This window comes from Cervus canadensis, chromosome X, assembly GCF_019320065.1.
Source record: "Cervus canadensis isolate Bull #8, Minnesota chromosome X, ASM1932006v1, whole genome shotgun sequence".
NCBI classification, from domain to species: domain Eukaryota; kingdom Metazoa; phylum Chordata; class Mammalia; order Artiodactyla; family Cervidae; genus Cervus; species Cervus canadensis.
The window spans coordinates 37,783,386-37,807,517 of record NC_057419.1 but is presented as its reverse complement, the minus strand read 5'-3'; the positions used below and the strand labels follow the sequence as shown (position 1 = coordinate 37,807,517).

Below are 24,132 nucleotides of genomic sequence, written 5' to 3'. Positions count from 1 at the left end.
ACAGGAGAGATGATCTGAACAGAATGAAGGTGCTGACTTGCTGGTCCAGCCCCCACACCCTTCCAAGAGCCCACCCTTCCCAGACACGCAGATTCACACACTTCCTTTGCAAAGAAGCTCTGTGTATTGGGTGCAACAGCTCTGGGGTCTCTATATAAATAATATACAAAACCCAACAGCTCAATGCCTCACATTAACAAAAATACTAAAAACTCATTAAAAATGGAGCCTAAGGGAAGAGCCCCAACCACTACTGGTGCTAGCCCGGGAAGAGGACTGGGAATTAAGAGGAAACGGTGGGGCCACATCCAGTGCACAAGCAGTTCCTCCAGGTGGCTCAGTAGCGTCCAAATATGTTGGTACTGGGCTGTGGCTGGGTGTCTGTGAAAAACAGAGACTATCAGGGATGGGCAGCCAAGCAGGGGTGAGGGGAGCCAAGCATGAGGAGAGCCGCTCAGGCAATGCTTCCCCCCACAAGCTGGGCCTGAAGCAATCACCTCAGCTACTTTGACCTCTACCCTCCACCCCTCTCCCGCTCCCCCAGTTATTCTGTGGGGGCACTCCTTGGGCAGGAAGGCAGGCTTACTAGAGAGCTGTTGTTGGAGCTGCCGGACCAAAGCTGCTGTCTGTTGTTGTTGTTGTGTCTGCTGAAGCCCCTGGCGCTGGAACTGAGATGAAAACAGGACATGGAAGATGGAACTCGAATGTTCCCCATCCTTCTCCATCTTCACGTCCCCCCCCCCGCCCTGTAGAGGGCCTGGGCTTGCCTCCTGCCTCTCCCTAGCTGCACACGCTGCCGCCCCACTGGGGGCGGGGGGTGGGGGCTGGAGCCCAGCAGCTACCTGGGGCTGGGATTGGGGTTGGGGCTGAGGCGGTGCCGCCTGCTGCTGCTGCTGCTGGTGTGCCTGTTGCTGCTGCTGTTGCTGCTGCTGCTGCTGTTGCTGCTGCTGCTGCTGCTGTTGCTGCTGCTGCTGCCGTGAAGACAGAAGAGATCCATGTAAGGAGAGCAAGGGGCTGAACCTCAGTGGTGGAGGGACAGGGAGAGCAGAGGAAGCACAGGGAACTCTGGGTCTGCTGCCTTCCGTGCTCAGGCAGCTGCAGAGAAAATCTAATCTGGAGTGCCCAGCAGATGACCCCCAACTCTCTCCAACCAGGACCCCTGGAAAAGGGGGGAGGGAGGGAACTAGCTTCTCAAGGCGCCACTACGTGCCAGCTCCCCTGCAGGTACTTAAGGTACTTGCACTGCCACTATCTTTTTGTCTTTTTTTAAAAATCTATTTAAATTGAAGAACAATTGCTTTATAATATTTGTTTGATTTCTGCCATACATCAACATGAATTAGCCACAGGTGTACATATGTCCCCTCCCTCTTGAACTTCCCTTTCACCCCCTTCCCACCCCTCTAGGTTGTCACAGAGCACCAGGTTTGAGCTCCATGAGTCATATAGCAAATTTCCACTGGCTCTAATTTTACATGTGGTAATGTATGTTTTTCAGTGCTACTCTCTCAATTCATCCCACCCTCTCAATCCCTCTGATTGTGTCCACAAGTTTGTTCTCCATGTCTGCATCTCTACTGCTGCCCTGAGAAAAGGTTCATCAGTACCATGTTTCTAGATTCCACATATACGCATTAATATATGACATTTGTTTTTCTCTTTCTGACTTACTTCACTCTGTATAATAGGAGAACCACCCAGAAGAGCTTGTGCCTCTCCTTGCCCTCTTCCCCATCCTCCTCCTCCTAGGTCTCCCTGGTCCCAGATGAAATCCCAGGGCCTTACCCGCAGGATCTGCTGCTGCTGCTGCTGCTGCTGCCGGATATGGTACTGTTGCTGCTGCTGCTGCTGCTGCTGCTGCTGTTGTTGCTGCTGTTGCTGCTGCTGCTGCTGCTGCTGCTGCTGCTGCTGCTGCTGCTCAGGCAGGATGGAAGCCGACCGGATGCCGGCCTGGACACCCTGGGGGCCCAGTGGGGTCATGGTGCCTATCATGGGTGTTTGCTGCAGTGTCTGGTGGGAAAACCTATAAAGACAAGGAAAGGCAGAGATCAAGGCATGGGCTGTGGGGGGAGAGGGGCAGATGAGCCCCAGGTCTCTGACCCCAAAGAAACACCAACAGGCCATTTCATTCACTTCTGTCACCAACCAGAAGAGCCTTTTTGGCTTCTGACAGATTACTAAGTTGGGGAATGAGAAGCAAAGACAACTCCCTACTTATAGTGTCTCCTAACCTTCATGGTCGGAGAAGGCAATGGTACCCCATTCCAGTACTCTTGCCTGGAAAACCCCATGGACAGAGGAGCCTGGTAGGCTGCAGACCATGGGGTCGCTAAGAGTCGGACATGACTGAGCGACTTCACTTTCACTTTTCACTTTCATGCATTGGAGAAGGAAATGGCAACCCACTCCAGTGTTCTTGCCTGGAGAATCCCAGGGACGGCAGAGCCTGGTGGGCTGCCGTCTATGGGGTCGCACAGAGTCGGACACGACTGAGGCGACTTAGCAGCAGCAGCAACCTTCATGGTTAGGGATTTTTCAATTCTATTGTAGCTGTTTTTCTCTTATGAAATGAAACACAGCCTGAGCATAGGCTAGCTATTCTATCAACACTCACTGAGGTTGTTCAGCTTATTACTATAGTCAGGGTCTTGAAGACTGCTGAGTTCTACTGCTCCTTACACTTTCCTGACCCCAATCTGTACTTCACCTCAATAGGTTACTGGCTGGGTTCCTGTCTAAAGTCTTCTGTCTCCTTCCCTTTGCATCCTCTCCACGTGGTGGTGGTTTAGTCGCAAAGTCATGTCCTGCTCTTGTGACCCCATGGACAATAGCCTGCCAGGCTCTTCTGTCCATGGGATTCTCTAGGTAGGAAAACTGGAGTGGGTTGCCATTTCCTTCTCCAGGGGATCTTCCCAACCCAGGAATCGAACCCAGGTCTCCTGCATTGGCAGGCAGATTCTTCACCAACTGAGCTATAAGGGAAGCCCATCCTCTCCACGAGACCCACGTTAATTTTTCAACATACCCAAATCATCACATCATTTTCCTGATCAAGAGCGCCTTCTGGGATTGTGTCTCAACCCTGTGCCAAGCATTCCAAGCTCTCCCTCAACCTGTCCACTCCCAACCTATCCCTACTCCGTCCCTGGCATGAATCTTAAACTCTAGCCAAGCTCTTCTCCTGCCTGTCCTCCCAGCCACCCTACATGTCTTTGTTAATGCTACGTCCTCTACTGGGATCCCCCTCCTTCTCCTCTTCCCCACAAATCCAAATCACAGCTATCCTTCAAAGGCCAACTCAAGTCAGACCTCCTTCATGAAACTTTCTCTGATGACTCAGGCCCACAATGATATCATCCCCCACTTTTCCTGAATTCCCATTTTATTTCACAGCACCCAACTGCACAGCTGACTGTATCTTTCATTACCACGTTGTCTAGGTACTCTTCTGAATAAGTCTCTTCTTCCCAGCTAGAGCAAAAATTCTGTGTGGTGAAGGACTTTGGATTTTTTTTTCAAATAGCTTTCCTCACCCCACCTGGTCCTAGTATAGTGCTAGCCACACAATGGGCACTTAATCAGTATCTCTAAGGGACTTTTCTTCTGGTCCACCCCCCAGTGTTCTCAACCCTAAGCTGCAGAACCTCAAGACACGATTACAATGTCTTAAGTAAGGCCTAATTGACATTCAGTAAGGTGGGAGGATGTGTTCGCTGGTCCATTCCAGCACTAAACTGCTCTAATGGTAGCTAGATGACTCCTTCCCACACACTGCATCTATGAACTTCAGGTCTTTCCTTCTCATAAGCATATAAGTGATTTATCCTCTTCAGTTCTCAAAGAAATGTTGGGAAGCAGGCATGAGAGTACTGGCCACCAGTTCCCCTTCCAGCTCTGGCATTTTATGTCGACAGGCCAAGTGGCCAGGTACATGCTGTTAATGCCTCCAAAAGTTCTGACTAGTCTCACCACATCCAGGCCCAGGTTTTCCCAAATCGAAAGCCTCAGTGTCTCCGCCATCTCTGGCTCACTTGGGTACCTTTGAGTGGAGGTCAGCCCATGTCCGTAGGTTGGGGCCTGCTGGTGCACATAGCCACTGGGCCGCTGTTGCAGGTGGCGAGTAGGATCTACAAGAGTAGGATTGGTAGAAGGGTGGGTGCTCTGGTAAGGCTGGCTGGAGTAGCTGGGGGGCACCATGGTACCTGCAGGGCCTGTGTGTTGCTGCAATCCCACATGAGAAACATAAGGAGTATAGCCCTGGAGGGGAGGAAGAGAGCGGGTGTCAGAGCCAGGGGTGTGCAGACCAGCCTGCCTCAAGCTCCCCAAGTCTCCCCATTTTGCGCCCTTACCTGGGAGGTCTGCAAACCGTACGAAGAACTGGGAGTCATCTGATGGACAGATGACTGTCCCAACATCCCCTGACTCTGTTAGAGGGAAAAAGGAAACAAACTCAAACTCTGGAAGTGCTTTCTGCCACCTCGTTTCTTGCATCTCCCACTCTGCATGTCCTTGTGAAGACCCCAAATTCCTGTGACCTTCAAAAGCCCCTCTCCCTGACGGCCCTCCCTACGGCCCCTCTCACTATCTTTGCCTGGAGCTGTTGGCGAAGGCGCTGTCCTTGGGGCGCTGTAGGCTGCTGCTGTCGGTACACAGATGTCTTGTAGGAGCCAGGTTCCAGTCCCATGACACCAGTCATGGTCGTGGGCAGCACTCCAGGGTAAGGTGGGCGGGTAGGCAGCTTCTGCATCGGTAACCGCATGGGGCGGTATGGGTCCACGCGGGGGCCACCTGGAAAGGGGAGGTGGCTGACCTCTTTAGGCTCTTTGTCCCTCCGTCCCCTGCTCAGCGCCCCGCGCATCCATAGCTCCTGGGAGAAGTGGCATCACCCTTCAGATGGGAGGAATGTCTGGGTCAGTCCCTCGCACCCAGTGGCTGGTACTCACCTGCTGGCAGTGGCTGGTTCTGGGTGTAGAGGCCTATGGAGCTCTGCCTGTAGCTAAGGTGAGAGATGGAGCCAGGGTTGGCATGGTGCAGGAGGTCTGGAGGCACTGTCACTCCGTAGGGGCCGCTTCGGCCTGGGCCCATTCCATAGTCCTGTGTGAACAACAGGGGAGGAAGGTGAGAGGGCTGGGGTCAAGTGGGAAAGGAGGGCAGAGCAGGAGGTGGAGCTATGTGGCTCATTGTTTTAATTCTAAAAGTACCCCTTCCTCAAATGCCCCCAGCCCTCCCACAACCAGGATGAGAAAGAGAAGGGGGCTGGGAAAGACATGCACAGGGACAGCAGCAGCGGTGCTCACTTCCGTCTTGGCGGCAGGCTGGCTGCGCTTCTTGCCCTTAGTGGACTTCTTCTTGCGTTCCTCAGTGCTGGGTGGAGCAGCTCCAGGTTTGTCAGTTTTGGGGGGCTCTGGAGCCTTTTTTTCAGGCTCTAACAGGGTGGGGGCAGGGGGTTCCTCATCTTCTGGAGGCAGTGGCAGTGGCTCCAGGTAGTAGGCGCGGGGCCGGGGCCTCAGGTGTGTGTGGTACAGCAGCAGCCGCTGCTGCTCCTCTCCACGGGCCACGCGCCGGTCCACCCGGACTGTTCCAAACCAGCCCCAAGATAGTGGCGCTGATGGCTTCAAGCCCTCAAAAAGATCCCAGGGAGAGAGCTTTTGTTTGGTGGAAACCTGAAGACCCTGCTCCAGAAAATGAGAAATAGTGAGCTGCTGAAACTTGGAAATTACAACACAGACCTTGAAGGCTTGCAGGAGAGGGAAAAGTATCTGTTGGCAACAAAAGAAAAAAAAAGTTCATGGGTAGATTCAGGGAAGATGGTGAGAGGAAGACAGATAGACATGGATATACACACAGGGGAGGGAAAATGAAGAGGGGATGGTAGGGAGCAGAGGGAGACAGAGACAGACACTGACAGTCAGAGGGAGACAGATATAGAAACAGGAAGGCAGAGAAAGAAAAGGCAGTGAGAGACTGAAGGCAGCCAGAGAGACAGACAGAGACAGGGAGAGCGAGAAAAACAGGAAGAGAGAGACAGGCCGAGAGAGAGAGAGAAAGAGAGACACAGAAAGATAGACAGAGACAAATAAGCAGGAAAACAATGAAGAGAACACCTATAGGAACAGGTTGGGCTTCAGATTTGGAACCCCAGATCCTTATTCTCCTCTCCCTCTACTACACACAATGATGATGACTACTCAATAAATACTGCAACTCACAGAAAGAGGGGACAGAGAAAACTATGCTGAGATAGGTGGATGGGAGGAAAAAGATGCAGGGATTAAAGAGATGTGGGCCATCGGCCAGGCAGATAGGTGGGGTGCAGGCTGGGGTGGAGCAGAATGGGCTGTGGGTGGGGCAGAGGAAAGAGATTGGGGTGCTGAGAAATGGGTGGCAGGTACAAAGGTGGTGGGGATGATGGGTAGTGGGGAGGGGTGAAAGGAGAGACCAAGGAAAGAGAATGAGACTCCCAAGACAGGGAGAAGATACTTGAGGAAAATTAAGTGATTATCTCAACACCCCAGTGACGGTTCTTGCTTCCTCATGGAGGCCGATGAACTTGTTGCAGCTACAAGGTAAAAGCAGGGGAGGCTCTGGCCCAAAGGGGAACAAAGGTGGGAGGCAGGAAGCAGGGGGTAGGAAGATAATGGAACGTGCCTCCTTCTTGAAGATAGAGTCGAAGCCAGCAATCTTGTTGCCCTTGGTGTCGATAAGGGAGCCCTGCGGCTCACACGTGATCACATCTCGAGTCGGCTTGGGCAGTGGCAGCAGCTGGTAAACTTTTTCCAGACTATCTGACTGGCGTTCCGCCAATTCTTTCTGCAGGCACAAGAAGACAGGACAAGAGTTTCAGGACACAGGAAACAGGAATGGGACCTCTCAGGGGCCAGCACAGAAGCTGGCCCGAAGAAAACCCTCAGTAAATCCTCACTAAACAAGTAACAAAGAAGACACAGATGTGTGAGGGAAGGGTAGGGGGGCAGGATGATATCACTGAGGCTGGACTCCCTCAAGGAAGAGGGAGGAGGCCTCTAGGCCTCGCTCCCTCTGCTCACCCGCAGCTTCTTCACCAGGTTCATGTAGGCACGTTTGTTTTCCTCCATGCTGCCCTGGGAGATGCTGGACATGTCCGCAGCTAGGGTCCCATTGATGAGCACACTTAGCATGTCCAGGACAGTGGTGAAGAGCTCGCTATAGCAGGAAGCCAGGGAGAAAACCAGAGGAGAAAGAGTTTCAGACAGACAGAGATGGCCAGCTTGGACATGAGCAGGGAGCAGGCACCCAAACCATGTTAAGAAACCCCAGATCCAAAAAAAAAAGAAACGAAACCCCAGATCCTGGACTTCAGAGCCCAAAGTGTCAGCCACATCTACTGCCACGGTCATGCACCTGGTTTGGGGGAGGGGCTCCTCTTGGGGATGAAAGTGGAGGGAGGGGAGGGGGATGCTTTACTTGTTGGACTGCATGTCGACAGTGCCGCTGATGATGATATCCAGGAGGAGCACAGCCCACTCCGTGGTCTGCTGGGTGCTGCGTTGCACCGTGTCAAACATGCCCCCCACCTGCCGGGGCCACAACAAGTCAGTCAGATGGCTCAGGGGCAGAAGCAGCCTTTAAGGAAGCTCAGATTAGAACCTGGGCTACATGATCTCAGGCCAATGACTTAATTCTCGACCTCTCTGGGCCTTGGTTTCCTTACTTATATAATGATGGAGTTGGACCAAAGGACATCCAGGATCTCATTGAACACTCCACAACAGGTGTCTAGGGCTTCTCAGGCCCAGCCAGAATCTACAATACTGAGGCAGGGTCCCTGCAAGGATACAGTCTCCTTAACCACTTTCAGGTCCCACGTCCTCTAGGAGAGCTGGGTTAATACATGAAGATCCAGGCAAGCCTGGGTCCTCATCTGCATTCTCGCCTCCCCGGGCTGGGGCTTCTTTGTCTGAGGTCCTAGCTCCACCCCTTTCCTCCTTCTTCCCAGCTCCCCCTCTCACCAGGTTGAGCCGCAGTTTGAGTGCCTCATGCATTAGCTGCTTTGGTTTGCAATCGTCTAAATACTGGTCATCTCTCCAATTATTCACAATCTAAGACAGAAACAAGTACAACACACAGCTCAGGGATTTCGTTGTGTCAAACAGGGTGTTCTTGTCAGAAAATACTGAAGATTAAGAGTACATAGGTGGCCTCTTGGCTGCATCCTCCTCTGCCCTCCTGCCTAGCTCCAGGCCCAAAGACCCATACCTGGTGGACCTGGCTGTAGAGGGAGGTAAGGAGTCCCTCACGCTGCTCATCCTGGCCCTTCAGACATGTCAGCACCAGGGATAAGAAGGGCTGCTGGCTCAACAGGGACATGCTAGAGACGGGAGGAGAAGAAAAAGAACAGGACCAGGTCAGGCAATTTCCAACCTCATTCCTCCAAGCCCCCAACTCTACTCTTTTAAGATCTAGCCTCTTGTTTGACCATCTCTCTTCTCCTCCGATTGTACCTTTTTCTGATTTTGATCCTCACCTCTTTGCCCCAACTTCTCTTCCTCCCTGGGCCTCCTCTCCTTTCCACTCCGCAATCCCAGCCCCACAACTGCCGCTTTACCTCTTTTGCTTTTGTCGATCACGTTCTTTGTGGGAAGAGGAGTCCAGGTGCTGGCCCTTCTCTAACTCTTCCCCAGCAGCCTTTAACACATGCCCCTGGACTGAGGTGGGCAGTTTGGCAATGAGAGGAGCCACCAGCCATACACCGGAGCGTTCTAGGGAGCTGGAGAGATGGCACACGCAGGGTTACAGAGGAGCCAGGCAAGGCTGGAACAATCCCTCCTCTCTTTTCTAGATGGACATGCCTGACATCTCCGGGCAGCTGAAATCATTTACACTACTGGAAGAGAAAACTCAGAAGTGGATGGGTCCTAACACATTTCTACTCAACCTGAGCACAGGCTTGGTCTTGCTGCTGCTGGGCATGTTGCTTGCAGCATTTCCAGAAGATGACCCTGTCTCTGCAGACTGCTGGAAAACCTCGATTGTGGCCTTGGCGATGTTCTCTAAGAGGGAGTTCATCTCCTAAGGAGGATGAAAGGCACAGGGCAGGTAAATAGGTTAGCCGCTGCCAAAGGCAAAGAGATAGTAGGAGAGATAGGAGATGAGGACAGAGGAAGGCACCCGTGGAGGCTGATGGGAGGGTAGGGACACAACTCTGTTGGGCGTCATGCCCTCCACCACCTTGTAGTACTTCTCCAGTGCCCCACTGTCTTCTTTACATACCCCCTTACAGTTGTGGCCACAGAAACAGCCTCTACTACCACAGCTGCCAACCTTCCCCACAGCTCACAGCCCCAGCACTCTCAACCCATGCCCCTTATCATCAACTCTACACATCCGCCATCTTCCCATCCTCTCTTATCTCCAGAACCCAAAGGTAGAACCTAGGCTCTTCTATGGCAGCCCCCTTCCCTGACACATATTGTTGGAAGTGAGTATGGGAGAGGGTCTGGGAACCACTCACATTGTTAGGGGTCTGCTTGATCATAAGCTGCAGTTCCAACGAAGACTGGCGCATGGTCCACTGGTCCAAGTTCTGTGACAGAGACCCCATCAGCAAGCTAGTCATCACTGTGTCATCCCAGCCACTTAGTACCCTGATGCCAGCCCCTGATCTCTCACAACCTTGAATCACATATGCCTGGAGGTCTGAAAGGGCCCTCGACTTCCACTCTTTAGGAAAGATCACACGTAAATAATCCAAAATGGCTGAAAAAAATCTATCCTATTTCAAAAGTGGTTTTGGAAAAATTTCACATCTTCCCCAGTTTCCTGCTCCAGAGCCTCACATTCCTCAGCATCAGGAAGTTCTGCTTAATGCTTAACTTAAATCTTTGATGTTGACGTTGAGGCTCGCCACTCCTGTTTTCAAAGTCCTTTACAGACCCGAGGGCTAGTCTTAGTTAATCTCTCTGAGGCATTATCTTCTCTCAGCTGAAGAGGCCTCATTCCTTTAGGTTTTCCTCAACAGCTTTATTTTTCCACCCCCCAGTCACATGAATGTCTGCAGCAGTGTGGTGAGGCAGGAAGGGTGCAGGCAGACCTGGGCTCCTATACTGACTCTAAACTTACCAGCTGCGTGAGTTACTGAACCTCGGGCAAGTTACTTAACCTCTTCAAGCCTCAGTTTCATTGATGCTCAAACAGGGATATTCATACCTACTTCACAGGGTTGTAAAGACTAACTGAGGAAATCTATGTAGATTACTGAGCACAGTACCCAGCATGAAGCAGCCACTCAATGAGCAGTAGCTTTCCAACAGCATTACTACTCATCACTGAGCTATGACCAACATGCCAGACACATAAGACCAAAACCTAGACCTCCCAGATGCTCTGTCTCCCACTGATAAGCCAAAGCCCTACTCCAGCCAGTTGTGTGCCCTCACCCAATGGTTCACTCTTGAGTCTAGACCATATTGGCCTGACTTCAAAACCCATGCTGGAGCTGTTTCTCTCACCACCTTTTGTCCATATCCTCGTTAATCTTCCTACTTAATTCCCCCTCTCTTTTTCTCTCAAGGTTCCCATCATTTCACCCCAGGTTCAGGCCCCACTGCTTCCTCCAGGGCCCCTGTCACCTTGGCCTACCTGAAGAATACGCTTAATGCGTTGCCGCTGAGGGTTTTCCCCATCCTCGTTGTCCAGCAGCCGATGTGGGTAGCAGATAAGCTGCATGAGGCGCTGGGCCTGGGCACTGCTCAACACTGGGTCTTGCAGGTCATTGCTGTCCTCACACAGTGATTTAAGGCAACGTTCTCCTACCCATTCCTGAGGAAGCCAAGAATCAGGGGACTGGGGCAACCAGTGAGGGGGTTAGGAATAAGGGGGATGAACCAGGGGTTGGTGAGGGACAAGAGGTGTGGCAGAGAGGTGGTGTGATCATGACAGGGAACAGGACTATATTATATAGCAGCATTTAAGAGGTCTTCGGGAGAAGGTGAGACTGACCTGCTGGCAGATGCTGCGTAGCACGTACTTGGCATAGACATCCAGACTGGCTGTCTCCACAGAGATGTTGCGGCCACCCTGCCTCCGACCACCACTGCCACCTCCTCCCTCCTCCTCTGGAAGTTCTTCTGTTCCTCCTGTCACAGTGAAGCCCGAACCCTTCAGTTCCGCATCCCCTGCGGTTCATGGGTGGGAGATACGGAGGGCAAAGTGAGATCCCAATGCTGTGTGGAGACCTGCCCCAGAGCCACAGAAGCAGCACTCCCCAAATCCTGCCCTATGGGACAGAAACATACTTCCCTCCTTCCTCTCCTCCAGAAAGGTCAGAGAGACCACCTTTAGGAGAGAGAAAGACCGTCCTTTGTAGTTTAGCTGGCGCTCCACCCTATACACACTTTTGGCACCACTCTTCCTACCCCCATACCAAGTACAAACACAGCCTTGAGAACAGCAAACACAGCTCCATCCACGATGCGGTTCTGGGAGGCAGCCAGCAGGTGGCGGTCACAGGAGGAGCGGATTCCTACAGTAGGCTTGTCTGGAGGAGAGAGCTGAAGTCAGGGGAAGCCAAAGTAGAAACGGTGGGGGTAGGGTAGCCACACTTTCCTTGGCAGGCTAGCTTGGATGGAGTCACTTACTTCCATCCGATTGGCAAGGATTGAGTTGAGGTGTCTTGAAAAGGTGGAGGAGGATGCGGCAGGTAAGCCGGGCCCCTGGCTCAGAGTCCTGTTCACTGCAAGCTACAGAGAAGACATAGAGGAGGGGAAAGGATGAAGGTGGGCTATATGTGGGTTTGTGGGTGGTGAGGCACTAAAAGGGTGGCTGAGGTCAGGCAAAAGGAGATAACACACTGGAGGAGAGGTGAGGGAGCCAACTGTTCTATAGTGTAGAGGGGAGAACCTGGACAGGTCAGGAACAGGAAAGACTGGGGATACAGGTGCAGGGTCAGAAAGAGGCCCCTCCCAGCCTGAGGCACACAACAGAATTGGCCTCTGGTGCCACCAGGAGCCCCACACTGAACAAGGAGAGTATGGTCATTGAGTGTGTATTGACATTGGGGGTCTAGACTTTCTAGGGGTCATGAATTGGTAGTTTACCAGCATTAAGGAGTGAAGGGATGGCCGCACAGCGAATCAGATCCTCCAGGAGCAAACACTGCCGAGCGATGAGGATGGCAACAAAAGTGGCCAGGGAGTCGTGAAAAGACAGGTCACTGACCTGGAGGAAAACAGCAGACACACACCAGGACTCAGTGTGAAGAGAGTTCTCCTATTCGGGGTGCTGGACCTCCATTCTGCAAAAAGCTGTCCCTCTGCTCTCACAGTCACTGGGAGCAGACTCCTGCCCTGGGGACTGCCCAGTGCACCCCCACCCCCAGTCTCACATCTACATTGCAGAGGAGGTCGTTGAAACCACAAGTGCCATTGTTAGAGGAGCAGCACAAGGCCTTAAGCACTCCCAGCCACTCTGCACTCAGTGACTTGCAATAGCCGGTCAGCTCTGCACACAGGATGGCGATGTCATTCACCCTGGGGAAAAGTACAAATGCCCTCAGCAAAAACCTTGTTCCGGCAAAACCTCAGACTCATTAACTTTTCATCTCTACCCCGGCTATAACCAAGGTTGTGGTACCTCCCAGGCAAGTCATCCCTCCCAACATCAGGCGGGAGCGTGGTGCCCATGCCTCACTCAGTACGCCCCATACCTATCCGAATCATGGTGCCCCACACAGACGTGCATAAGGGCATTGCAGACAAAGCTGTAGCGGTTAGCAGGGTTCTCACTAAGACTCTTGCCTAGCCCCGTGTAGGTGAAGGTGTGAGCGGCGGGGTTCTCTAAAGTGTCGATCATGAACTCGGGTGCCCAGCGCATGTTGGACTCTGATGGCTCCACATTGCAGTAGATGGTGTTCTTCACCTTGGAGCAGAAGTCACTGCAGGGGTAGGGGAGAGGAGAGAGCAGTATTGAGGAAGTGCTAGTGAGCCAGAGGGATGGTCAGGAAAGAGGAGAAAAGGACAAAAAGGAGAAAATGAGGGACCAAGGCCCTTAAGGCAAGAAGAGGGGAAATGGGACAAAGCCGACCAACTGGGCAGGAAAGAAACCCAGTGAGGGTAAGGCACAGGGGCCCCAGGAAGCGGGGAGAAGCGTGGGCCCTGCAGGCGTGGGCTGGAAGCAAGGCTGATGAGGAAGGAGGCCCACTTTTGGGGACCAAGAACACTTAGAGGACACTGTCCCCAAATGACCCTGCAGACACAGCAGGGTGGTAGGCTGTGTTCTGCTCCTGAGTTGGGCAGCAGCGAGGAGATGGGATGAGGCCCCACTCTCTACCCCTTACCTTCCACCTCTCTTACCTGAAGAGTTCCCCAAATTTGCTCTTTAAATGGCTACAGGAGGTGTACAGATCATAGAGATATGCAAGGATACAGCGTTCTGCAGAGGAACCATCAGACCGGTTCATCCCGTGCTTGACTACGCCACACAGCCTGTCAAGAAGGGACAAGGTCGTGCCTGGAGCAATGGCAGGTCTGGGCACCAAGATTCCTGTCCCTCCACAATGTTCTCTCCCCTCCCTACCAGGAAGGCATGCACTTCTGCATTGTGAGAGCCCTATGTGTTCTCTGCAGGTCATTTCCAACAGCCTTCACCGGGGCCCCATTGGTTTTGGTTATTCTGAAACCCCACTTACCCCTCAAAGACCTGTGCCATCTGGTCCTGGTTGAGGATGAGGCAGGCGTGATAGTGGCGCAGGACAGCCACGATGCACAGGCACAGGCTAGTGGTGTAGCTGCCCACCAGATCTGAGGATTTGAGAAGCAGTTCTGCTTCGACTACACTCAGTTCATTCAGCAGCTAGCAGAGCAAGTGGTTGAGAAACAAGAAGAGGCCTCGAATGTTATACATCATTCCCCTTCCTGTGAGAAAACTGGAGCCCCTTCCTGCTAGAGACGCCTCAGCCTGGAAGGGCCCCAGTGGCATATGCCACTGCCCTTTATTCTATTAAAGGCAAGCCACATCAATGATCTACCCAGTGTCCAGGATACAATCCTATGAAGTCCACAGCGGAAGGACAGTCCGTGCCCAGTGCTCTAACCCATCTCTTGGGCCTCCCCAGGGAGCACTTGAGTCTCTATTCCTGCTGGCTTAGCTCACGGGCCACTCCCACGACACTAGCCTTTTGGTCCCTCCAAATAACCTGGGACACTGGCTTGAGCCTCTGCTCTTGTCCTTGTGACCCTGTAATGCACAAACTCCCTCCTCCCTCATCTCCCCAACTCCCCCACCTGAATGGCAAAGTCGATGAGGCCACTGATGCTGAGTGAATATTCCATGAGGTCGAAGATAAACTGCACATGCTGCACCAGAGGCAAGTGGTACGACATGCCAAGGGCAAAGCTCGTGATCTGCTCCAGAACATTCCGGGAGACCTGATAAGGGCAGTGGGAGTGAGATGGGAGTGGAGAGAGGTGGGAAGAACCAGGGCAGCAGGAAAGGATGATGGGGAAAGGGGGTGAAAACAGGAGGCTTAGCCTGCCTGGGGGAGAAAAAAGATAAGGAGAGAAGGAAAACAGGACAAGGAGGCCAGAATGTGGGAAGCGGGCTGGACTTAGGCCCACACCTGAGCCGTGACCTGGTGTTGGTCATAATGTGAAAGGTGCTGGAACTTAGCAAAGATATCCTCGGCAGTGGGAAAAGCTTCAGGTCGGTTTCGTCGCCGCTTCTGTCCATCCTCCCCACCTGAGGGGACAGTTGAAAGGAACCAGTCAGGACGGGGAAGATAACCAGGCAACTGGGGGTGGGGGGTATGGAGAGAAGGCTATGGTGGGGAGGGAAAGGGGAAGGAAGGGAGGGAGGGAGGAAGGGAAGGAAGGAAGAGGGAAGACGGGAAGGGAGGGTCAAGGAAGGGGTGGGGGAGGGATGAAGGGAAGGGAACAGTGAAGCAAAGGTTTGGAGGACCACAGACTATGTGGACCTTAGAGGAGTACATACAGGGAGGTGCTAGGTTGAGGGAGGGAAGGGAGAGGGAGGGCGGGTAGTATGGGGCTTACTGTGAGGTACCTAAGAATGTCAGGTCTCCAGGATTCAGAGGCACAATAGGAGCAAGCTGGTCTGCAGAGGGGGGGAATGAGGGGGGAAGTTTCAAAAGGACTAGAGCTCTCAGGAGACTCCAAGAGACAGGACATTGGGACATGACTGGGAGTTCCCTATGCTGGGGAAGGGAAGACTGACTAAGGTGTTCTTTGGGGGAGATCCATTTCAGGTGCCTCAAACCCACCAGTTTCTGCTGTCCCCTTGCGGTTCAGAACCTTCAGGATATCCTTGGTAATTTTCTTGATGGCATGGCGGGCATCATCTCGCTGCTTTCCCACCCCAAACAGTACGACCAACCGCTGGTTGCACTCATGGCTGCATGACTCCTCCTGCATCCCAGCGGCACCATCAGACTCCAGCAGGGATCACTCTCCCTCCTCTCAAAAGCATGCTCCATGCCCCTCAGCACCCCAGCACTCCAACCCTTCCCAGCATACCACACCCTCAAGAACAGCTCCAACCCCTTGGCAAAGTCCTTGGACAGAAACCTGGGCTCAGAACAGAGGGTCGGAAGGTGTTGGCGAACGGTACCTGGGGGATAGGAAAGTGTGTGGCATACTGCACATGCCGCGGCTGGTCATAAAGAACCCCAAGGGTTCCTTCTAGCTTCTCCTTGGGTGGGGGCTTCACCTCCTTCTCAACATCTGGTTTCTCAGGGGATGGACTGCCCTTCCCCTCACAGGGCATAGTGGGGGAGAACAACTAAGAGAAAGGTGAAAGGGCAGAACATTTAGAGGAAGACAAAGGGATTGAGGAGGGCGCATAAAGAAACTCCCCAAAGTGGAGTAACGGAAGGACCTCAGGAGCTGGATGCTTCCACACCAGTATGTAACTTACTGAGAAATCAGGCTTCTCCATGTCCTCAAAGAGCACACTGGAGCTAGGATCAATGTCCATAGACTCTGAGAGCCCTGGATCCTGAGTGTAGAGAACAGAAGTGAAGCTGCTTTAGCCCTGAGGAGTTGCTCCCCACCATCTCGAATGGTTAATTGGAGTAGAAGAGAGGAGCCCATACTGGGAAAAGCACTGGTTCCAGATCCAAGCCTTGACTGGTCCCTTAACCTCTGCAGGCCTTGGTTTCTCTCAGCTTTAAAATGAGGATAAGGATACCTCATGGGGGGGAATTCCCTGGTGGTCCAGTGGCAAAGACTCGGCACATTTACTGCCATGGTCCCTGGTTGGGCAACTAAGATCCTGCAAGCTGTGTGACACAGCTCCCCCCAAAAGAAAAACAATACCTCACATGTCTGTTGTGAGAATCAAATGAAAAAAAAAATAACTTGAGAGTGCTTGCTAAACTGCAAAGCACTAAGCAAATCCTACCCTCCTTACTTGGTAAAGTATTCTCAGAGGACTCCCAGAGCCAGGAAGATGGGGCTGTCAAGAAGAAACAATCTAGGACAAGGAAAAGCTCACTCACCTCCAGCTTGCTGCTGCTGCTGCCCTCAGCCTCCTTGCGCTCTGGGTCATCAGCTGGGTCATCAAAGGGAGAGGGAGGCCGGGGACCAGGGGCTCCGAAGGCAAGGTCCCCTCGGGAGATGAGGGTGCAAGTGTACATGTTGTGGGAGAAAACATCATGTCGAATCAGTTCACAGAACAGCAGTACCAAGTTAAAGAATTCCACTCGCTCACTCTCACTTCGGGGGTCCGCTGGAGAGAGGGAAGAAAAGATGAGTTAGAGGAGCACAAAAGAGACAGGCAGAAAGAAATACACTGAAGGCATGGTGCTCCTAGGTACCTGAAGTAGACAAGAATAGGAATGATTAAAAAAAAAAAAAACCAACAAAACCAAAACTATTGAGGGACAAAGTGTCGTTGGTTATCCTACCCCACCTTCTGCCCCACACACTGTCTCCTAAAGGAATACAGCATCTCTGCTATTTATACATGAAAATGCGTCAACTGCATGCTCTCATTCTTATTCTTGTCTTTATTTTTCCACTTACAGTTGAACTGTAAGATGATCAAAGACTAGAATTATGTCCAAAAGTCATTATGCTTAGAGCTCAAGACCGAAATATATCCCAGAAGGCCCTTCACTATGCTTTCTGATGACAGGATGGCTGAGTCTAGGCAGAGGGAACCAGAGAGTGGCAGGTCCATACTCAGCATGGGAGCCTGTGTATCCAGAAACTGTAAGAGGACATCTTGGAAAATGGGAGCACTGGGAGCAGAAAGGGAGCCAGAGGCAATGGAACCCTTCTCATCTGCAGCTTCCGATTCTCCACAACGCTGTAAGATGAAAGAACAGACTGTAAGATTGGGTTTCGACTATTTCTTCACTTGCCCATGTGCAATCCTTGAACTACTGACTGTTTTGCCTCCATCCCCAAGGTTTTTACTTCCACTCCCCTCCCCTGACTCCCATTTTCTTTACCATCTCCCAATTGCACCTTGGTTGCTACTCTTAACTCTTACATGGTTCCGCTCCTTTCTACTTTTGCCTTATGTCCTCAACTTTCCCTGTACATTTTCTACCACTTCTTCACTCTCACAATTTCAACTTTGGGCCCACTACCAGCTCAATCTGGCTTTGATCCCAACTGCCACTGCCCCATGCGCTGCCCCTAACCTCAGCCTCAATCTCTGCCTGTCTCTTCTCCAGCAGCTTGGCTACCACCATCGCTCGATGCCGACCAGAACGCTTGCAGCTGACAGCCCATTCACACAGTAATGATACCACTGCATCATCATCTGAGGAGATCTGGAGACCAAAGGAAGACAGGGTAAGTAAGGTAGAGTTGAGGACAAAGAACCAAGTTCCAATTTCCCAGCAACTAAACTCCATCTATGGAGAAGGCAATGGCACCCCACTCCAGTACTCTTGCCTGGAAAATCCCATGGACAGAGGAGCCTGGTAGGCTGCAGTCCATGGGGTTGCACAGAGTCGGACATGACTGAAGTGACTTAGCAGCTGCAGCAGACTCCATCTTAAAATATCCTAGGCTCAGTAAGATGGGTTGTCTCTTCAGACATCCTCTGGCTTCAATGCCTCACCACACTTTCCCCTCATATATACTGGTGCTTTTGCTCTGTTTTTCACTTCTCTTCCCCTTCTTGCTTATTACCTCGTGCCCATCCTTGCTAGGCCCCAATCCAAAGATTCGATTACAGAGGGAATCGAGAGAGTTGCTGAAGTCAGAGCGTTCAAAACTATGGCTGTCCAACACTTCCAAAGTATGGAGTACTCGTCCAATGGTGAAGCCTAAGGAGGAAAAGTGGTAAAGGAGACTTAACTAGAGGCCTGGTCTACACCAACTCTCAGATCTGTATGTCCTTACCATCCTGATCCTTTCCTCAAACATTCTTCTTACTGTCTGTCTTCTGGCACCCACCTGCAGTAGCTTCCTGGCACTTATCAAAAGACCAGCGAACCTCAACGGCCTGTCCTCGCTCCTTGATCTGTTGCTCGATCTCCCGCAACTTTGCACGGACCTGCAAAAAGGAGGGCTTTAAGGATGTAGTAAGGCATAAAAAAAAGGCCAGGGCTCCAGGCTAAAAGAACAGAAGCAGGGGCTAGGTCACTATTTCTGAACAAGTAACTTCTCTCACATCCCAGTCCCCTGGGGGTACCGGGCTATTGGTCAGACTTACCTGTTGAGTGAAGGCACTGTTACCCTCTGGCATGGGTAGGTTGGAGGGCGCAATAGGCAGGTGGTCAAGTGGTGAGCCAGTCTTGATTCGACTATCAGTCAGTGAATAGTGCCAAACCAGGGCACTAGGACAACACAGGAGGATGGTCTGCCAGACAGAAACAGCTAAGTCAAACTCAGTTCCCATGGCTACCTGTCTAGAAGCCCACTGTTAAGACCCCACCTTTTGGCTTCTGATCCAAAGTCATTCTGAGTCCCTGGGGTGGCACCACTCCCATCTCTGAGCCCCTCTCCTCATCTACCCTCCTAAAGGCTTTGGGTCTGCTATTTAGGCTTGGATGGGTATTAACTGAAAAGGAACTAACACCCCATGAATGAGAAGCCAACAATTTTCAAGCAAATTCTCAGTGCCTACTTTTGCCCCCAAGTTAGAATCACTCCCATTTTCCAGGAGAAGCACGTGACTCTTCTCAAGATGCCTTTTAATATGAATACTTTCATGGGACCACCCAGTACCTACCTGAAGGATACAGCTGAGGCCAAAAACTAGGGGCCGGTGCTGAGGGCACATAAGCAGGTCACTAAAGGGTGTAGAGGGTGTGCTGCTAGTTGGGGGCTGAGGAGCAGGGGTGGTAGGCAGTGTGCTTGTCGACTGAGTGGACATCACATGAGATGAGTGACTGCTCACACCGTCCAGCTGCAGGGCCAGTCTCCGTGTACAGAAGTAGGCAAGGCGGCGGGAGAGGTACGCAGACTGAACAAACTCTCCAGAGTACTGTGAAGACATGATGATCAAACCCCCCCAGTTCTCTCCAAGGGACACAGCTCTTGTGCCTTATATCTCCTCAAACCCTCCTGAGACCCCCCCAAATCCTAGGCCTTACTCGAAGCAGCAAAGGCAGCAGCAGTTTAAGCAATTCATCCTCTCCAGGGCGGATTTTCTCAAAACACTCAAGTACCCAGGTCAGGAACTCATGTCTGTCCAGCATTCCGTCCTATGGACACCAGGGGTGGGAAGGGGATGAGTTTTGAACAGGGACGATTAGAGATGAGGCAGAGAAAGTAAATGAAAGGATGAGGAAAACCACGAGTGGGGCAAGGTGGCAGATGGACTCTGCTCCATGTTGGCAGAGTATGAGGTCAGGCTCATTTCCATGCCACACATGACACACTCTCCTTCCTACCTGAAACATGAACATGGCCAGCTTCTCATTGTAGTCCCACTGCCGGATTGCCATCTCAACATCATGGGGCAAGGGCCCTATAGTGGAGCCACAGCCCCCACTTCCAGCAGGTCCTGGCCGGTAGTATTCAGCCATCTTTTGAAGCTGCTCCCATAAGCACTTGGTGATGATCTGAGTCCATTCTAGAAAAAAGATGGGAAGATGGCTATTTTACAGTGTCCCTCTGCTTAGAACACCTTCTGTCCCCTACCCCCACTCCCAGTCACCATGTTTCTAAATCCTATTCATCCCTGTATAGGCTCTAGTCAAATGCCACCTTCAACAAGGTCCTACTGTATAGCACAGGGAACTACATTCGATATTCTATAATAAGCTATAATGGAAAAGAATGCAAAAAAGAATATAGATAAACACACACACATATGTATAATTGAATCACTCTGGTGTACACCAGAAACTAACACAACAGTATAGATCAACTATACTTCAACAAAATAAATTAAAACAAAACAAACAAAAAAAAACAAATGTCACCTTCCTAAAGCTTTTCCAGGTATCCCCAAAAGAAAATAACCTTTCTGTTCACTGAATTCTCAAAGAAATTTCTGCCTCCACTTTTTTTATATTACATAATATTATTTATTTATTTTTGGCTGCTCTGGGTCTTCATTGCTGCACGCAAGCTTCTCTGATTGTGGTAAGTGGGGCTAGTCTCTAGTGGTGGAGTACAGGCTTCTCATTGCAGTGGCTTCTCTTGTAGAGCACGGGCTCTAGGGTGTGTAGGCTTCAGTAGTTGGGGCACATGGGCTCCAGAGCACAGGCTCAATAGTTGTGGCTCACAGACTTAGTTGCTCCAAGGCATGTGGGATCTTCCAGATCAGGGATCAAAGCCACGTCTCCTGCACTGGCAGGTGGATTCTTTACCACTGAGCCACCAAGGAAGCCCCTGCCTCTGCTTTTGACACTATGTTTCTATATTTAATTATGGGATTTGTACAGAGGCCTTAGCATCCCTACTAGACTATAAGCATCCTAAGGGCAGGGATTAGGTAGTGATTATCTTTATAGCCCAGTACACATACAGTAGATACTCAAGACACTTGATGTTTACTGAGTGAACGCAAGATACAAGCAGAAGCAAGGAATATAGATGAGGAAGGAGGGTAATTTCAAGGCTTCTCTACCACTCTTTGAAGTGATTAGTGGTAAGACCCCTGGTATTAGGAGTTACTCACCTGTGAAGGGGTCAACATGTCTCTTCTTAACCTTGGTCTCTGAGATTGCTGCATAGTAGGCACAGGTCATCTTAATGAGCCAGGCGGCCCGCATCACAGGCACTGTGTATTTGGCTAAGTACCCAAACACTTCTTCCTTCTTACTGAAAATGGGGACCTGAATGGACATTGCAAACAGTGAGACCTCTCTTACCCCAGTGAGCTGACACCCATGTATTTCAATCTGAGAATCAGAGGGTACTTGGTACTCATGTTCCCCTCTTTGGCCTGAAGAACAGGAAACAGTACCTCACCTTTTTGGCTAGTTGTGTGAGTGGCTTGGTGCCAGCCAGATCAGTAAACCAAGTATTAATGGCACTCTGGGATCGTGCAGTCACCAGCCAGAAGTTGTCCTTCTGGTTCACTTGGGGCTTCCTTCGACCAGTGTCAGAGAGGGTGTTACAACGTAACTTCTCTGCAATGATGCTGCTGAAGTTGGAACTGATCTGAGGGAAGAAAACTACACCTCAGGGTGGGAAGAAGGGGCAGAAAGGTGGATGTGCCTTTGATGGGCAAATGCCAATGTGGTAGCATTAGGTTACGAAGGAAAACACCACCATTTAGGTCATCCCTTTATGTCTTCCCAACCCAGGGCCTTTGCTCCCTCTCAGATTCTTCCAGCCTTTTCCTTCAGCCTGACAGTGTTGTCTCACCTTGGCAGGATTAAAGTTGACATTCTTGGCGGTGCCATGTTCATCCCCAGAGACAGCGGGCTGGTTATTGAAACCTTGCTTTACATTCAAGGCGGTTAATTCATCCTGAGGCAGGAAAACAACATTTTAGCTTTTTTCTTCCTTGGGGGAGGAGGTGGTGGTGGTGGAAGAGGGCAGAAGAGAAGGGAACACGGGTGGAAAAAAATAGGAAGAGGACTGGGGAGTAGATAACACATTGTTATTTAAAAATAATCGCTTATATTCATTTGGACCCCACCCTCACCCCCACAGTACTAAGATTCCCAATCCCCCAGAGCTCGCTCAACAGCACTTTTCCCCTGCGAGTTTACAAGCAGCCTTACTTCACCCAGCCGTCTCAGACAACTTTCTGGGGTGTGTGTGTGTAGAGGGGGCGCCTCCAGCGTGGCCCCAACATCACTCCCGGTTCTAGTCCAGGAACCAGCCCCCACCTCCCTCAGGTCTTACTCTCCGACACCAGCCCACTTTACTCTTCCCCCTTTCGGGACTTTCGCTCCCACGGAGCCGCCCCGCCCCCGCTTCCCCGAGCCATCAGTGCTTCCTCCTATGCCGATCGCTGGCCCCTGGCCCCCTGGGAGCCCGAATTTCTGAACTCACCTCCTTCTGTTTGGGATCTTGAGGGTACACATCAGGAGGCCCCAGCCGCGGCCGCTTCAGGGGCCGGTGTTCGTAGCTCAAGATCCCGAAGGCCGCCATCTTGCCCAGCCCGTAGCGCCAGAGGCGCCAGTCGGGCCCGGCCGCGGGGGGGAGGGGGAGAGGGAGCCGAAAAGAGGGGCGGCAGTGGCGAGGACGGCAGCCGAGAGACTACAAGGGGCACGTTAGAAACTCCCGATCTTTGCCGGAAACTACCGAGGGAAACCGAGGGACGCCGGGAACCGTCTGACAATACCGACCGCAGCGGGGGCGGGCCCAGCCGGCCGTGGGGCGGAGCTCCGCGCCCCCGGAGCTTTTCGGCGCCCGCCGCGGGAGGTGGATTTCACTCAGTCAAGATTCCTGCAGCGTCCGCCAGTCGTGTGCTGCGCTGGGAATACGAACCTGCGAGGTGGGAGGCGGCCGAGGCGATGAGCTCCTACTGGAACTGGGTTCTAAGGGCTAGGTCGTCTGTAGGAACTCTTCCCTTTTTCAACCGCTTTTTCGTTTTCGCATCTGAAAAATAGGTATACTACTAACACCTCCTTTAAGGGACTATTGAGAAGATTAGAAACTATATATGCATGAGAAAGCACGTGTTAAACCCTGAAAGGTCGGCTCTAATCCCTCAAGGTCTTTATGGTCCATGACTGAGGTTCTTAACCTCTTGTGTTTCACAATCCCTTTAAAATGCTGATGGAAGCTAAGGCCCTTCTTCCCAGAAAAAATGCGCACAGAGATATACAAAATAGATACTTTCTAAGAAAAGGAGTACGTCAAGGCTGTATATTGTCACCCTGCTTATTTAACTTATATGCAGAGTACATCATGAGAAACGCTGGGCTGGAAGAAGCACAAGCTGGAGTCAAGATTGCCGGGAGAAATATCAATAACCTCAGATATGCAGATGACACCACCCTTAGGGCAGAAAGCGAAGAAGAACTAAAGAGCCTCTTGATGAAAGTGAAAGAGGAGAGTGAAAAAGTTGGCTTAAAGCTCAACATTCAGAAAACTAAGATCATGGCAGCTGGTCCCATCACTTCATGGCAAATAGATGGGGAAACAGTGGAAGCAGTGGCTGACTTTATTTTTGGAGGCTCCAAAATCACTGCAGATGGTGATTGCAGCCATGAAATTAAAAGACGCTTACTCCTTGGAAAGAAAGTTATGACCAACCTAGACAGCATATTAAAAAGCAGAGACGTAACTTTGTCAGCAAAGGTCCGTCTAGTCCAAGCTATGGTTTTTCCAGTGGTCATGTATAGATGTGAGAGTTGGTCTATAAAGAAAGCTGAGCACTGAAGAATTGATGCTTTTGGACTATGGTGTTGGAGACGATTTTTTTTTTTTAATTACTTTACAATATTGTAGTGGTTTTTGCCTTAAATTGACATGAATCAGCCATGGATTTACATGTGTTCCCCATCCTGAACCCCCCTCCCACCTCCCTCCCCGTTCCATCCCTCTGGGTCATCCCAGTGCACCAGCCCCGAGCACTTGTCTCATGCATCCAACCTGGACTGGTGATCTGTTTCACACTTGATAATATACATGTTTCGATGCTGTTCTCTCAGATCAACCCACCCTCGCCTGGAGAAGATTCTTGAGAGTCCCTTGGACTGCAAGGAGATCCAACCAGTCCATCCTAAAGGAGATCAGTCCTGGGTGTTCCTTGGAAGGACTAATGTTGAAG

The 24,132-nt window shown here is 51.5% G+C and overlaps 1 protein-coding gene across 11 annotated transcripts; it reads right to left on the bottom strand.

The window, feature by feature from the left end:
- Nucleotides 1-105: 105 nt before the first annotated feature.
- On the bottom strand, nucleotides 106-22,712 carry MED12 (mediator complex subunit 12). 11 transcript variants are annotated; one of them, XM_043458206.1, is made up of 46 exons: nucleotides 22,407-22,712; nucleotides 21,771-21,875; nucleotides 21,372-21,563; nucleotides 21,079-21,235; nucleotides 19,844-20,025; nucleotides 19,544-19,654; nucleotides 19,180-19,434; nucleotides 18,661-18,807; nucleotides 18,402-18,501; nucleotides 18,135-18,271; nucleotides 17,639-17,770; nucleotides 17,172-17,298; nucleotides 16,487-16,716; nucleotides 15,904-15,984; nucleotides 15,598-15,768; nucleotides 15,251-15,395; nucleotides 15,034-15,084; nucleotides 14,594-14,712; nucleotides 14,259-14,402; nucleotides 13,664-13,827; nucleotides 13,329-13,460; nucleotides 12,683-12,910; nucleotides 12,362-12,506; nucleotides 12,075-12,195; nucleotides 11,616-11,717; nucleotides 11,402-11,515; nucleotides 10,978-11,153; nucleotides 10,618-10,797; nucleotides 9,491-9,562; nucleotides 8,915-9,048; nucleotides 8,585-8,746; nucleotides 8,236-8,347; nucleotides 7,989-8,078; nucleotides 7,444-7,553; nucleotides 7,047-7,182; nucleotides 6,649-6,810; nucleotides 5,298-5,759; nucleotides 4,944-5,094; nucleotides 4,583-4,788; nucleotides 4,350-4,424; nucleotides 4,203-4,257; nucleotides 4,040-4,127; nucleotides 1,786-2,023; nucleotides 843-974; nucleotides 587-668; nucleotides 106-381 (listed from the first exon to the last, which is right to left on the bottom strand). In XM_043458206.1, the coding sequence occupies exons 1-46, from the start codon at nucleotides 22,503-22,505 to the stop codon at nucleotides 338-340; spliced, it is 6,558 nt and encodes a 2,185-aa protein (XP_043314141.1). In that variant the 5' UTR covers nucleotides 22,506-22,712; the 3' UTR covers nucleotides 106-337. The 11 variants fall into 11 exon arrangements, with proteins under 11 accessions (XP_043314141.1, XP_043314145.1, XP_043314136.1 ...); XM_043458210.1 differs by having other exon boundaries at nucleotides 843-971; nucleotides 5,298-5,672; nucleotides 22,407-22,711; XM_043458201.1 differs by having other exon boundaries at nucleotides 4,040-4,257; nucleotides 22,407-22,711.
- Between the last annotated feature and the right edge of the window lie 1,420 nt (nucleotides 22,713-24,132).